The sequence below is a fragment of the Macrobrachium nipponense genome, chromosome 26 (assembly GCF_015104395.2).
Source record: "Macrobrachium nipponense isolate FS-2020 chromosome 26, ASM1510439v2, whole genome shotgun sequence".
Taxonomy (NCBI): Eukaryota; Metazoa; Arthropoda; class Malacostraca; order Decapoda; family Palaemonidae; genus Macrobrachium; species Macrobrachium nipponense.
Window position 1 is genome coordinate 55,247,826 of NC_087215.1, and position 14,397 is coordinate 55,262,222.

The 14,397-nt window shown below is 37.2% G+C and overlaps 2 protein-coding genes across 3 annotated transcripts in view; one reads left to right on the plus strand and one right to left on the minus strand.

The window, feature by feature from the left end:
• The window catches only part of LOC135200283 (nucleoside diphosphate kinase 6-like), a 31,416-nt gene extending 29,562 nt beyond the window's left edge, over positions 1–1,854 (plus strand). The window contains exons 4-5 of the mRNA XM_064228775.1: positions 575–735; positions 1,659–1,854. Coding sequence (XP_064084845.1) covers positions 575–735; positions 1,659–1,801 — 304 coding nt within the window. The 3' untranslated portion in view covers positions 1,802–1,854. The remainder of the gene's footprint in view (positions 1–574; positions 736–1,658) is intronic.
• A 3,130-nt stretch (positions 1,855–4,984) lies between these two features.
• LOC135200281 (uncharacterized) overlaps positions 4,985–14,397 on the minus strand; it is a 100,987-nt gene continuing 91,574 nt past the window's right edge. For both annotated transcript variants that reach the window (XM_064228770.1, XM_064228769.1), the window contains 2 exons: positions 9,369–9,500; positions 4,985–6,039 (listed from right to left, as the gene is read on the minus strand). In XM_064228770.1, coding sequence (XP_064084840.1) covers positions 5,146–6,039; positions 9,369–9,500 — 1,026 coding nt within the window. In that variant the 3' untranslated portion in view covers positions 4,985–5,145. The remainder of the gene's footprint in view (positions 6,040–9,368; positions 9,501–14,397) is intronic.

Here is a 14,397-nt window from a genome sequence, read left to right on the forward strand (position 1 = left end):
ATAATTTCCATCCAAAAACAGTTATTGCACCAAAAAAATGGCATACTAATTTAATTTGGAACTTTACAATGTTAAAAGATTCACAGCTACCTGTAGATATGTATTTCTGTAATAATATTAGGAGCTTTTATATATTTTTCAAGAAAGTATGTTGTCACACTTTTACAGCAAACACGTAGTATTCATATATGACTGGCTATACCTAGTTACATATTGGTGCCAGTTGAGTGTATCGTATAAGATTAAGAAATAAGAAATGCTGTCTTGAGTATACTAGTACAACAAGGTACCTTTTACACTGACTGTTAATAATTTTGACAAATGCTACAAATTCTGTGCAGCAGTATTCTTGTTGAAATTTAATAAATGTTGAAGAAAACCTGGATTGTTACTTAGTAGTTAGGAAAGTCCATCATGCATTTTGCTCATGACAATGAGAAAACAATCTAAATAAAATAAGTTGAATTAGGTGCCAACATCTCAACCGACTCACCAACCATAAACAGTAGTTAAATAGTTGTCTCGTTTTTAATATCAGTTTTACTCCACCAGTTTCTATTTTTTATACTTACAGTGGTCCAACTCAAGCCCTTATACTTGCCCATGAAGATGCTATAAAGAGGTGGAGATTACTTATGGGCCCTACAAAGGTGTTCAAAACAAAATATGAAGCGCCAGATACAATAAGGGGTTTGTATGGGCTGACAGATACTCGTAATTCAACTCATGGGTCAGGTAAGTTGAATGCCAATGCAGCTTTTTACAATTTTTCAAAATACTTTACTGATTTATAATACAATCAGAGGTTAGACAACTATGTGGGTACAAGTAATGGGAATGAACAAAGAGTAAAAGCCAGAAAGAGGTGCAGTCACCTACAGCTGCCTTGGTCTACCTGTTGGATTGTTATCTCTCCAGACAAGATTATGGTCTGCAAATAGCAGAAAACAATGATAAAGCCATAAATTTGATGATCAAGAGAGAAGCTATGATTATTTAATTGGTGGAATAAACTTCTGAGAAGGTTGTGAAGATGCTTTTCTATGTGATCCCAAATAGCACTGGTTTTAGTAAATTTAATGGAGAATTTTAAGATTTTCACACACTGGATAAAAGGGCTATTTAGAGATAAGGGAAATACAAATAAAATTTCTTTCACTAACACTAGGACTAGAAATGAAAGGTAATAGCTACTCAGGTAATATTTGTGGATATACAGTCTGTCCTAGAGCAAGAGCCCAAACCAGCTGGAAAGGAATATTTATGGATGTGTATTGTATTAAATGGAATAAAAATGGTTGGTATTTCAACTACTACTTGTGTGTCCACTGTGAAGGTAGAGATAACCTTGGATAAACCAGGTTGTTCATCCTCACTCTCCATAATCACTGCCACATCACCTTTTCAGAGGATGACTTTACTTTTGGGAGTCAAAATCCAGATTATATGATCAAGAGACAAGTAAAATAGGATGGTTTATATTTGGCCTACAATGATGTTGATCTTCAGTACTATCTTCTGTTTCTCAACAGTAAATTATATACAGTATTGTGGAATAATTAGTCACATTCTTCTAAGGTGTTACTTTTTTTGCTGAGCCGAAGATAAAATTTTACAATAACATGGATCGGTAAAAATAATTATTCTCTCCTTTTCAGATGCCCCTGAAACTGCTGCTAAAGAAATAGGCTTTTTCTTCCCCGAGTTCAGCATAGAAAAATGGTACCAAACAGAAGAGCCCAATTTCAGGCAAGGTTTGGTACAATTAGACGAGGACAGTTTTATACACAAATTACCATAATTTATCATTGTACATGCTACTACGTATAATATACATACTTCTGTAAATGTAAACTAACTGGAATTTCTTTGCCCTTGAACCTGTCAACTTCCAAAGGAAAAGTAATTAGATCCAGACCCACATTGGAAGGCTATGATTCTTCATAGATAGTAATAAAGGTTGGGCAAGTAACATAATAAGCCCATCTGCCTAAAACAGACTTGGTAGGAATCTAATTGAGCGCTTGGGATGCTCAAGCTAGTGAGTTGTATTCCTCTACAACATTAATTTTTTTTTATATATTTAATCATATTGTGTCCTTTATTCATGTCCTTTTTCAAGCCTGTTATTTCTTTTATTGTCACTATTCTTGTTACCACTGCAACTGCATTTAGTTGTTTGACAAAAACAAATTAATAATCTCGCTAATTAGTTTTCCAATTATATTAAGTATTTAATGGTAATTATAATACATGAATGCCTTTGCCAGAAGCACAGATCTCCTAATTAGAGTTGCCCTATATTATCCTCTTACTGTTGAAGAATCATGTATGCGTATGAAATTTCTCACTACTATTTCTGATTTAGCATACTGCTGTGAAGATATCTTTGAACATTATGAAGGCAAATGATGCCAGAACTCATTAAACTAACAATATTACTCTTACCATAACAATAGACCCAGACTGAAGACAACTGCAGATGTATCAGAATTAAGAGAAAATTGCTGATGTCCTTCAAGATTTAGCATTGAGCCATTTGCTAATTTGCTATTTATAAAGGGAATACAAGAAGCTGCAAAGGAGTGCAGAACAAAGTTTGGATCCCTTTTAAAACTGTTCCATTAGTAAATACAGTACAGATTTACGATTGGCACATAAGGCCTGGTATGGTACTTTGGAGATCCGTGGTTTCAAGAAGCTGGAAAAAAAAAAGTCCAAAATTTCAAAACCTGAGATGAGATGGGATGACGAATAGTTGGTCATAATAACAAAAGATGTGCAAGAGGTTAAGATGAAGAACAGTAAGAATACCCCAAAAAATCATGGAAAAGGGGGATATTTTGAACATATACCTGACAGGAATTTAGGCATAAAAAACACAGGACAGAAGGTGTAGAGAATTCATTTCATACCTAACCCTATTGTAAGAAAGTTGAAGTAAAAATATTTATGATTATGATAGATGACATATTCTGATACCATCCACCTTCAAATTGATCCTCCCTTAATAGTACTGTACCTGTATGATAAAGGCATCAAGGTGTTCAGAGGTGCATTCATTATCAATCAGAAAGGCCCAGTTTGACGGCAGCAGAAAAATTACTAGTTTGGAACACAAACAAGAGTATCACTAAAATTGCATTATGAATACATTAAATATTAAAAAACTCCATTTTAATAGAATCACACATCCAAGAGTACCATTTTAGAATTAAATCTATATAATTATGAGAAACTGAAGAGATTGTGTCCACAAAAAAGTTGTGATTCAACACACAAATAGTGGTTGTACTTATTACTGTACTGTTTATCTATGAGGTTAAGTGCAATCCTATACAAATCCTTAATTATGACCATTTGTCAGTGGTATATTATAGTACTGGTATTATGCAAAACCATGAAAGCCAAATTTCTTGCCAAGACATTTCAGGCCAAAACATCATGAAGGGGCTGATTTTGTCAGAGCCATGGTGCAATGATCATGAATTTCCTTTCAAAATCAGAGCTCTCAGTAATTTTTTTTAGCCCAACAAATAAATAACATCTTTCCATATCTATGTTGCTAACAAGAAGCCACACAGTGGTACACTTCAGAATGATTATTATTCAGTACATGAAACCTATTCATATGGAACAAGCCCACAGGGGCCATTGACTTCAAATTCAAGCTTCCAAAGAATATGGTTTTCATTAGGAAGAAGTAAGAGGAAGTAAGGGGAAACACTGAAGGAAGGGGCCCCACTTATTAAAAAGGAAATAATAATAAACAGATATAAAAAATGTACTACAGTGCAAGAAGAATAGTATTAGGATAGTAATGCATTGCATTTTCTCTTGAACTTCTAAAGTACCAACTGCACAACATCATCTGGGATGCTATTCCACAGTCCAACAGTGTGGGGAATAAAAGACCTCTGGAACTGAGATTTTTTACATTGAGGCACATTTACTGCCTGTTGGTGCTGCTGATCAGCAAATCTGGTTGCTTTAGGTGGGTAAAGGGGATCAGGGATCAATTGTGAATGTAAAAGATCTCTGTTGAAATACAACTTTTGAAAAAGTGACAAACAAGAGACCATCCATTATTAGTACTACATATTAAGAAACAAACCTACTAGTAGTATCAGGAAACAAACCTACTGCCATGAACCACTCAATCTAAAAAATATAAATCTCTGGTAGAAGCCGACATCCACACCGGAGAACAGTATTCCAGTAAAGGAAGTATAAATGGCTTAAAATCAGGTTCACTGATTTTATCAGTTACATATAAATTATGAGACCTTATAAACAATACTTGACTTTTGTGTAGCATTTGCTGTAACTTTCACTTGATGTTACTCAAACGTTAGACGCCTGGAATAGTTTGTTTCAAACTCAATCAGCAAAGTTCCATCCACGTGAAGCGGAGGATGGGGTGGGAAATCTGTACGAGATCTGTTAATCAATAGAATTTTCGTTTTACTAGTTCACCCTCATACCTCACCAACTACACCATTTCTTGATCCAGCCTAGCATATTATTATTACTGTATTATTATAATGCAGTACATAGCATAAACAGACCACTGATGTTAATATTCTCAACTCTTTTTTTTTAGGAAGAGTTAATGCGTTTCAGTTTTTAAGGTATATCCATAGGGGTTTAGCTTCCTGTCTTGCAATGAAAGAGGTTAATGGTACAAATTTTGTACTTCATTGTTATAAAATTCTTGGTGTCCATTTAACAAGAGCAGAAATTTCTGTCTTTTTAACATAGTATATATAGAATTAACCCTTTTGCACACTTAGACCTCTTCTACACAGATTAAACAACTAAGCAAAGACAAAATCTCATAGATTGGTCAAGCAAAGGGCTATAGCACAGTTAAGAATTCTCCAACCATGAATTTCTAAATGGTAATGCAATGCCACAACAACATTATGCTGTGAGAGGTACTGTTGCTTTTACTAACAGGAAAAATTGCACAACCTCAATATGATTAGTTAAAATATTTAGTAATAAAAATAAATACACATTAAAAATACATTTCCTTAACAAACATCCACTCTAAAAATTACATCACACTTTTCAAAGTTGCAAAGTATAACAACATTTAAATAATAAACTTGCAGCTAAAATAAACTAATATCTAAAGAATCCCTATCTTGTTATATGTTTTTCTATCACAATGGTAGATGCACTAGGTGTGTAAAGCACTTTCTTCTTATCCTTATTTGTACCTGCAAGGATATTACTGCGAGTCATGTTTGAACTTTTCTTCACATCCTTAGCATGACCAAAATTTGAATTTTGAACAGGTGTACAGTACGGGCACCTGTAAGGTCCTTGGAACTCAGCAGTAGTTTTGCGAGACTTACAAGAACATATCTTTCGCTTGGGGTCTACTTGAGGTGGAGCCATTTTCTGAGCTTTGGTTTGAGATTCAAACATGGATATAGCTCCTGGGTCAGGACGCCTTCGTCTTTCCTCCTTTAGCTGCTGAAGATAAGCCCTTGACTCCTGCTGAAGCGCATCTGGGTTAAAGCTAGATATGTTCACAGTCCTGTTCAGAGGTGGAATTTGTGCACCACCAACCCCTAGATCACCTGATGTGACATAAGGGTACAGTCCTGAAGGCCTAGAATCTGGTAGGTGATGGGGATCAGATTCATAACCACCCCTTCCTACATAGGTACTATGCCCTCTCTGGGTATCATCTACATAGGGATAATTTCCATGGAAAGTGTGAACATTACTCTGATCATCACTACCATAGGTGGCAATGAATGATCTATCATCATCACTTCCAGAAGCACCTTCATTTCTTGTTCCTGCTCTTCCTTCAGTGTGTTTACTTCTATCATCTGTCCTTCTATATGTTCCCATGTTTTCTTTATTGTTCCCACTGGTTGTTGCAGCACCCCCACCAGCATTACTATTTTTCCGATTAACATGTGAACATGGCCCAGGTGAACCAGAAGGTGAGGAATTTTGAGAGGACTGACTTCCTTGAGAACAACCTTCATCAAACCCTAAGCGCCGTGTTGCTGCATCCTTGAGAAATTGTAAAATGAAATAAAAATCAAATTTACTTACTACTGAAAACAAATTCATAAATTTATAAAAAGGATAAAAGTTATCCTTAGCACCCAAGCATCTAAATACTTTCATGAAATGCAAATATTTTCTCATGGAAACCAATAATTTACTTGTGATTCTTCCAACTGTAGCTTTGAGGACATTGCAGTGACATGAAAATGAAAAGTTAAGACTGCCATTATACTAATGGTACTACTGGTATACTGCAAAGCTAAGAGCTAAAATTATTAATTCGTAAGACTGGGTTTATAGGATATGCTTCAATTAAAAATTATATTTAACTATAAAAGCTAAAAACATTGAGTAACTTCATAAAATTCTTTTACAAGATTCAACATGGTATTTGCTGTTGGTTGAAACCAAGGCAATCTAATTCTCTCTTACATTTAATATTCCATGTTCAATGTCTCCATCAGGTAACTGTGCATTCAGTGTACCTGTGGGCAACATCTAAAGGTAAAACAGTTACTTAACCCTTTAACGCCGATTGGACGTATTAAACGTCGATATAAATTGTCTGCTGGGTGCCGATTGGACGTATGGTACGTCGATATAAAAAAGTTTTTATTTAAAATTCGCGGAAAAATAGTTATAGGCCTACTAGGCGAAAACTTTTGAATCACGCGCCTTGGGGGATGCTGGGAGCTCACGGATCAAGGTGCTGTTTTGTTTACAATCATTACCCAGGCGCGCAGGCGCAAATTTCTTTCTTCTCGCACTAAAAAGTATCAGCGACACATCTCAGAAATTATTTTGTCACTTTGACATAATTTTTGCACCATTTTATATTAGCCGTTACATGGAGTATTATATATGAAAATGTGCGCAATTTCATGTAGAATACAACAAATAACAACTCATGGTTGTAGCTTTTATCAGTTTTGAAATATTTTCATATAAATAACGATAAGTGCCAAAACTCTTATATTCTAGTAATATTCAATCATTTACCTTCATTTTGCAACAAATTGGAAGTCTCTAGCACAATATTTTGATTTATGGTGAATTTATGAAAAAACTTTTTCCTTACATCCGCGCAGTAACTCTTCCGAAAAATTCATACATTTTTTCGTCCGATTGTCGTAATGTTTGCACCATTTTAAACTAGCTGTTACATAAAGTTTTATATATGGAAATGTGCGCAATTTCATGTAGAATACAACTAAAAACTACCCATGGTTGTAGCTTTTATCAGTCTTGAAATATTTTCATATAAATAACGATAAGTGCCAAAATATCAACCTTCGGTCAACTTTGACTCAACCGAAATGGTTAAAAAATGCAATTGTAAGCTAAAACTCTTACATTCTAGTAATATTCAATCATTTACCTTTATTTTGCAACAAATTGGAAGTCTCTAGCACAATATTTCGATTTATGGTGAATTTATGAATTAAACTTTTTCCTTACGTCCGCGCGGTAACTCTTCCGAAAAAATCATACATTTTTTCGTCCGATTGTCGTAATGTTTGCACCATTTTAAATTAGCCGTTACATAAAGTTTTATATATGAAAATGTGCACAATTTCATGTAGAATACAACAATAAACAACCTATGGTTGTAGCTTTTATCAGTTTTGAAAAATTTTCATATAAATAACGATAAATAGAAAAAATTCATCCTTCGGTCAACTTTAACTCGACCGAAATGGTCAAAAACTGCAATTGTAAGCTACAACACTTACAGCCTAGTAATATTCAATCAATTACCTTCATTTTGCAACAAACAGGAAGTCTCTAGCACAATATTTCGATTTATGGTGAATTTTTGAAAACAGCTTTTTTTACGTCCGCGAGTTACGAATTCATGCATCATTTTGTGATAATATTTTCTGTGTTGCCTTGATCGTTTTACAATGCATTATATATCAAAATGATTGCAATTTAGTGTACAATACAACGAAAAAAATTAACTTGTTAGCTTTAACTGATTTGCTCACAGCGCAATTTGTATACAATTATACTATATGAAATTTTTTGTCGAGCTTTCATATATCCCAATATTTATATATGATAATGATATTTTTTTTCATTTCTGATGGTTGCATACTAAACTTCAGGAAATGACAAAAAAGGAGCCAAAAATGAACTCTTAATCTTGAAAACTAAGCGTGCTGTGATTTTTTGAAAAAAACATTTTTTCCGCTTCGGCGCTCACTTGCGAACGCCGCTGGCATACGGGAGACGATTTTTAGATTACCGCTTCGCCGTTTAAGGGTTGATATCTAAAGAGCAATGATAACTGAAAAAAATCTTAAAAATACAGTCCACTGCTCCAGCATGAATCATCATTGCTACAAAGAGCAGCCTTGTTAAGTAAGGGCAATTTTCCTAGCTGAGCTCATCCTCACTCAAAGTACACAACTGGTATTCCATTAGCAGTCTCATATTTGAATAATGACTTTCTTTGTTTTCAGCAAACAGAACAAAATATATGGTTTGGAAATAGGAGCACATCCATCTTATTTTAATTTTCAAGCAACAATGAATATGTAAAATCCTAAGTACAACTGTAATTTAAAAGCACAGAAATATAATTACAAAAGAAATATAATTACAAAAGCGTTGCAAATGGAAGCGCAGAAGACTTACTTTATATTGTTACATTACTTGAAACCAATAAAGACAATTATGGAAACCTACCAAAGTGCCCATTTACACCATAAAATCCCCACATGCAAATTATAAAAACTTTCCCAGAACTTGTTTAACTATAATGTTAACTTCCTCACTTGCTAACTTATTAATGTCATAGAATATAGAAAGAAGACCATTGAATCTGGTAATCATTTTTCAAGGACCTAAGGTACTGTATGTTTTTCAAACTTTGTAGTTTCAATGCTTTTTCACTATGTATTGTGAAAAGTATTTTCATTAAGAGTTTAATTATAAATTGAAGGGGAAACCTATATACATGGTAAACATAAATACAATTCATGAGGTAGAAGCCCCACAAATGATGGGAAGAATTCTTTGACATTTTAAAGACATGAAAACACAACCAGCCTTGTAATTCTATACATTTTTTCGTTAAATTCTGTAAACAAAAACATGCACATGAAAAAATAGCAAAAACTGACCTAAAGATTTAAAATAACTTAAAGACTTCTAGAACATCATGGGCATACCCTCCTGCTGTCCAGATCAGAGACCCAGGGTTATGGGTGGCAAAGCCTTCTTAGCCATTTGATATTCACAAGTTAAGAAAATAGCATTTTTCCCCAAAACAAAGTCAATTTACAACAACTCTGCTACTTTGGCAAGTTAGTGAAAAGTGATCTTACCTGGAACATTGTTAAGGCTTCTGAGTTGAGGGCATTGGCACTCCTTAGAAAGGCTTGTTTGGCTGCTTCTTGACATAACAGTAATTCAGCACGTAAGTCTTTGTTCTCCTCTTCCAATAGGAGGATTCGTTCCTTAAACAGAAATACAATCCATGACATAATTACAATAATTTTATCATTTGAGAAAGAAATCACTCATCATCGAAAGTCACAATTACTATTGGAGGGTAGGGTTGTTCCAACTACCATGACTTATAACTTGATTTATTTAAAAACAAAAAAATTATTTATCATCAATGAGACTGAAAAGAAGAATCTTCCCAATGGTGCATGTTCAGAATAGTATGGCATTAAATAGTATTATCCTTAGAAATTATTTAACAAATTCAACTGTATATGAGATGGTTATATTTTCTCTTGCTAAAGAGCAAAAATTACTTGTGTTGCCTTCAATCAAAATCAAAGGGCAACAAACTGTTGTAAAACCTTGGATGTAATGATAAAAAAAAAGTCCTGTATTAAAATGATATTGTTATGATACAATAAAGTTTTATACATACTTACCTGGCAGATATATACATAGCTATTACTCCGTCGTCCCCGACAGAAATTCGAATTTCGCGGCACACACGGCAGGTAGGTCAGGTGATCTACCCCCCGCCGCTGGGTGGCGGGAATAGGAACCATACCCGTTTTCTAATTCATATTTTTTCTTCCAGCTGTCTCCTGAGGGGAGGCTGGGTGGGCCATTTAATTGTATATATCTGCCAGGTAAGTATGTATAAAACTTTATTGTATCATAACAATATCATTTTTATACATTCAACTTACCCGTCAGATATATACATAGCTGATTCACACCATTGGTGGAGGGTAAAAGACAGCTATTACTGAATATACAGGTAAACAACATACGTTGTAGGTAATAAATAATTAAACTTGGTTCCTATGTGTTTAGACGAAGGGTTCGACTTCCTAGCTATTGCTAGTAGTCTGCTTCGTCTCAAGAGCCTCAGCGAGGATGTGACCTATGGCTAAGAGTTCTTGTAGATCTGTCAATGGGGTCTTATCCACTTACTTGACAGAATCTAGTGGTCATTTGTCAATGGGGTCCTTATCCACTTACATGACAATACACCAATGCCTATTGGCATAATTTAAGGAGCAACACCGATCCCGATCACCTGATCTAACACGCGGGGTTTGTGCTTAATTTGAAAGAAAAGAAAAGAGCTATCCCCAAACTCATTTCAAATAACCCCAGAAAATAATACACTTATGTTAAAAAAAAAATAAAAAAAATAATTCACTAGTTAAGGATCAGTGTCGTCTCCCTATCCCAGCAACGCATCCGTGGACACGTATAACAAAGAGAGAAGGATCTCTCATAGGCCCACTTGATCTCCTTCGTGCAAAGAGAAGTCAACCACAGAGTTGCATCTCCCGTTATTACAGCTAATATGTCTCTCACGACATATTGTTATGGAAAGAACAAGAATTGTTAAAAGCCCGCACTTCAAGCGCTTTTAATTCTTAGCTGTTTGAAGGAATCATCAAGTTACTCAAGAAGTACTTTAGAGATTCCACTGTTCCAAAGAAGACCAGGGCTTTCTTTGAAATAGATCTCTTCTGGATGAAGCCCAGAGCCTGGCTTGCGCCTGGCTGGCGATTCTGGTGCCTCGCGCCAGTCTGGCGCCTCGCGCCTGGCTGGCGCCTCTCGCCTGCCTGGCGTCTCGCGCCTGGCTGGCGCCTCACTCGCGTCTGGCTGTCGCCTCGCGCCTGGCTGGCGCATTCGCTTTGCCTGGCGCCTCGCGTCTGGCTGGCTCCTCGCGCCTGGCTGACTTCTCCCCACTTGCTGGAGATTCGAGCTGTTAAGAGTCTCGATGAAAACTGGCGATGTCCACCTCGGACACTTTATTGCCTGATTTACTCGCCTCTAGCACATCTGCGCCAGATTGGAGGCCTACTCCTTCTCCTCATCAGACAATGGACAGTGTTTATTTGGACTGTCTTGCTCTGGCGTCTTTACGCCCTGTTTGGCATTTGGCGCCTCATTGGCGCTACATTGTCCGAAAGTCTGAACATCCACAATCTTTTATCAGGAGAATGGAAAAGGGTGGAAGAAATTCTTTCACTTTGAGCTTATGGCCTCCGTAACAAGGGGAGGTAATTTTAGTCGGCTACATCCAGTAGACGATAGGAAATCTAATAGTCCGAGAGACAGTCTTCCTCCGAGGAGGATCATACTTGATACTTCCGTTGCTAACGAGCACTACTTCCTACATGTTGATGAGTTCTCTTGTTCAAAATCTTCCCTATCCTTGCACGAAGGCAGGGAAAGAGCCTGGAAGTCTAAGGAGATTCTGAGCTGAAATTGGGAGGATTCCTGATTTCTAGGTCTTTAAATACTCTTCGAACCTTCTGGAAGTGGTTTTTTAAGCCCCTCATCGTATTCCAAAGACTCTGTCAGCAAACGTTTAAACCTTATCTTCTTTTGTAGATGAGAACGTAAATACATTGCCTGGACAACGAATCCTTTATCTGAAAGCGTTGATCCAGGAATAAAAGGTTTTAGTTCTTTTGCCAAACATACCATGCTGGTAGGAACCCATTGCCTAGTCTTTCTAGAATTTGATTCCAGATTCCAAGCCCAAATTTTCACTCGTCCTTTTGGTCGTTTAGTACCAAGAGAAACATTGATGAAGAGCAGTTCCATCTTGTCAGAACACGGAATCTGAGGCCCAAATAGGATCCCATTGTAATTATAAGATCTCCTAGTCTTGTCGTATAGAGGTATTGTATAAGATCCCGAAGATCTTAATGCTCTGCTATCTCCAATTCCCTTTATAGAGACAGAGTATAGCCTTTTACTGCGTTCTTTGATAGCAGAAATATACAAAGGTGATTCTTCCCTCTGAAAGGGAAGAAAAAACCGCTATGTGGTTCACAGAGGTATCGGAAGAGGACAGTTTCCTCATTCCCTCTAGCACGACCTGCAGTAATCATATACGTATCTTATTCATGACTACTGTCATTTACCTTGAAACATCCTCTCATTCATGTCCACTTCTGGTCAGTCTGCACGCAGACAGACTCAGAGTGGAGAGGTTGTTAAGGTCCATTTAAAATAGATGCTGAAAGAATATTCAGACTGTCTTGGAAAAGACTTCCAAAACTTGCTGTGAGAAGAACGTGACCTCTGTGAATCCACCTCTCTAAGTCTAAAATGAGGCATAACGTATTATCCTCTCTTTCTTTGACGCCCTTTGTCTTACATTCTGTAAAGAGTTTATATTTTAGGGGAAAAAGACTAAATTTTATTCCCCTTTCTATAAAATAAAGATGGCGTAGATTGCTACCTCTCTCTTATATTCTTTCTTCCCGTCCTTGTGCCTGGGCAACGAGAAAATGGAAAATTCTATCATTGTTATTCAGCAAAACAACAAATTATTATTATCCTATTCTCCTAATAAATGATCCGGGATCGAGGAGAATCATTCAAGATTCCTATCCTAGGACATCAGGCCGTAATGTACGGTTCAAATACTTGAAAAAGTCCCTCACCCCAATACTGAGAGCTCTTACGAGTCTTTTCCAGTACCAAAACATTACAAGGTCTCCCTTGTTATATGTTTACATAGGAGTAGGATAATATAACATCCTGTTAATAACAATGAAAGAGGAGAAAGAGGAGCTGCATTGTTCAAGGGACTAGCCAAAACGTGCAATAAAAAAGGGGTTGCCAAGGTCTTTCTAAAACCTGCACCCAGATTAACTTATGAGTCCGATATATTTTCTATCACTTGTCTCATAAGGTTGAGGAAAGCGAGAGACTTCTAAAGATATCGGTTCTCTTCACCATGTAAAGGTCTATAAAGCAGAAGAACCCACTTATCCTGACACGTACTACGTTCGCCTGTGCGATATCTAGAATAATTGGTAGTAGAGGGTTGATCTGGCAAAGAAATTTTCTCCCAAAACAACTCCTCTTGCCAGGAAAGAAGTCGCTCACGCGACCACTATATCACCTGACATGAGAAGTCTGTTCTTGTTAGAGACTTCCGCAATTTCAGTTAATCCTGACAAGGGCCACGGCCGCCTGTGCGATAACTTGTGTCCCTGTCAGGAAAAAACTGATCTTGTGTCAGTTCTCAAAGAGGAAACTCTTGGAAAGTCTATCTCCAAATACTGAGAAATTGGAGATCCTGATGTCTTGCGCCTGGTTGGCGCCTCGCTCCTGGGAGGCGTCACGCTTCTGGCTGGCGTCTCGCGCCTCGCAGCGTCCTCGCGCTTGCCTGGTGCCTCGCTCCTGGGAGGCGTCACGCTTCTGGCTGGCGTCTCGCGCTTGCCTGGCGCCTCGCTCCTGGGAGGCGTCACGCTTTTGGCTGGCGTCTCGCGTCTCGCAGCGTCCTCGCGCTTGCCTGGCGCCTCGCTCCTGGGAGGCGTCACGCTTTTGGCTGGCGTCTCGCGTCTCGCAGCATCCTCGCGCTTGCCTGGCGCCTCGCTCCTGGGAGGCGTCACGCTTCTGGCCCATTACTTGCAACCGTGGTCAGGAAAACTCGATATCAAAATAAGAAGAGGTGCTGTAAGAATCCTATAATTTTACAGTACTTCCATAGTTGGATTTTTCTTCTCAATTTTCCTCTAATTCGAGTATATCGGAAGGGGAATTATTCTTTCCTCGGTTAATTCTTCCGTATCCCCCCCCCCCCTTTTTCCTGAACGAGAAATATTTTGGCTGGCGCCTCCTACTAATTATCTTTATGTTATGTGCCAGAACATCTGTGTCTTTATGGTACCCGACATCCTTTCATATGTTAATTCCGTTCTTATTATGAAAAACTATTATATACGTAGTATAATCCATTCAGGGAAACCATTTCCCACTAAAAGAATGTTTCCCATTCGACTCATACAACTTCTGCGCAATATCCGATTCTAAATACGGTTGTGTCGTTTCTCGAAAGACTTAACCATAGCGTAGTCTTGAAGTGAATCTCTATTACATCTCTCTTCTCACTAAGTATGT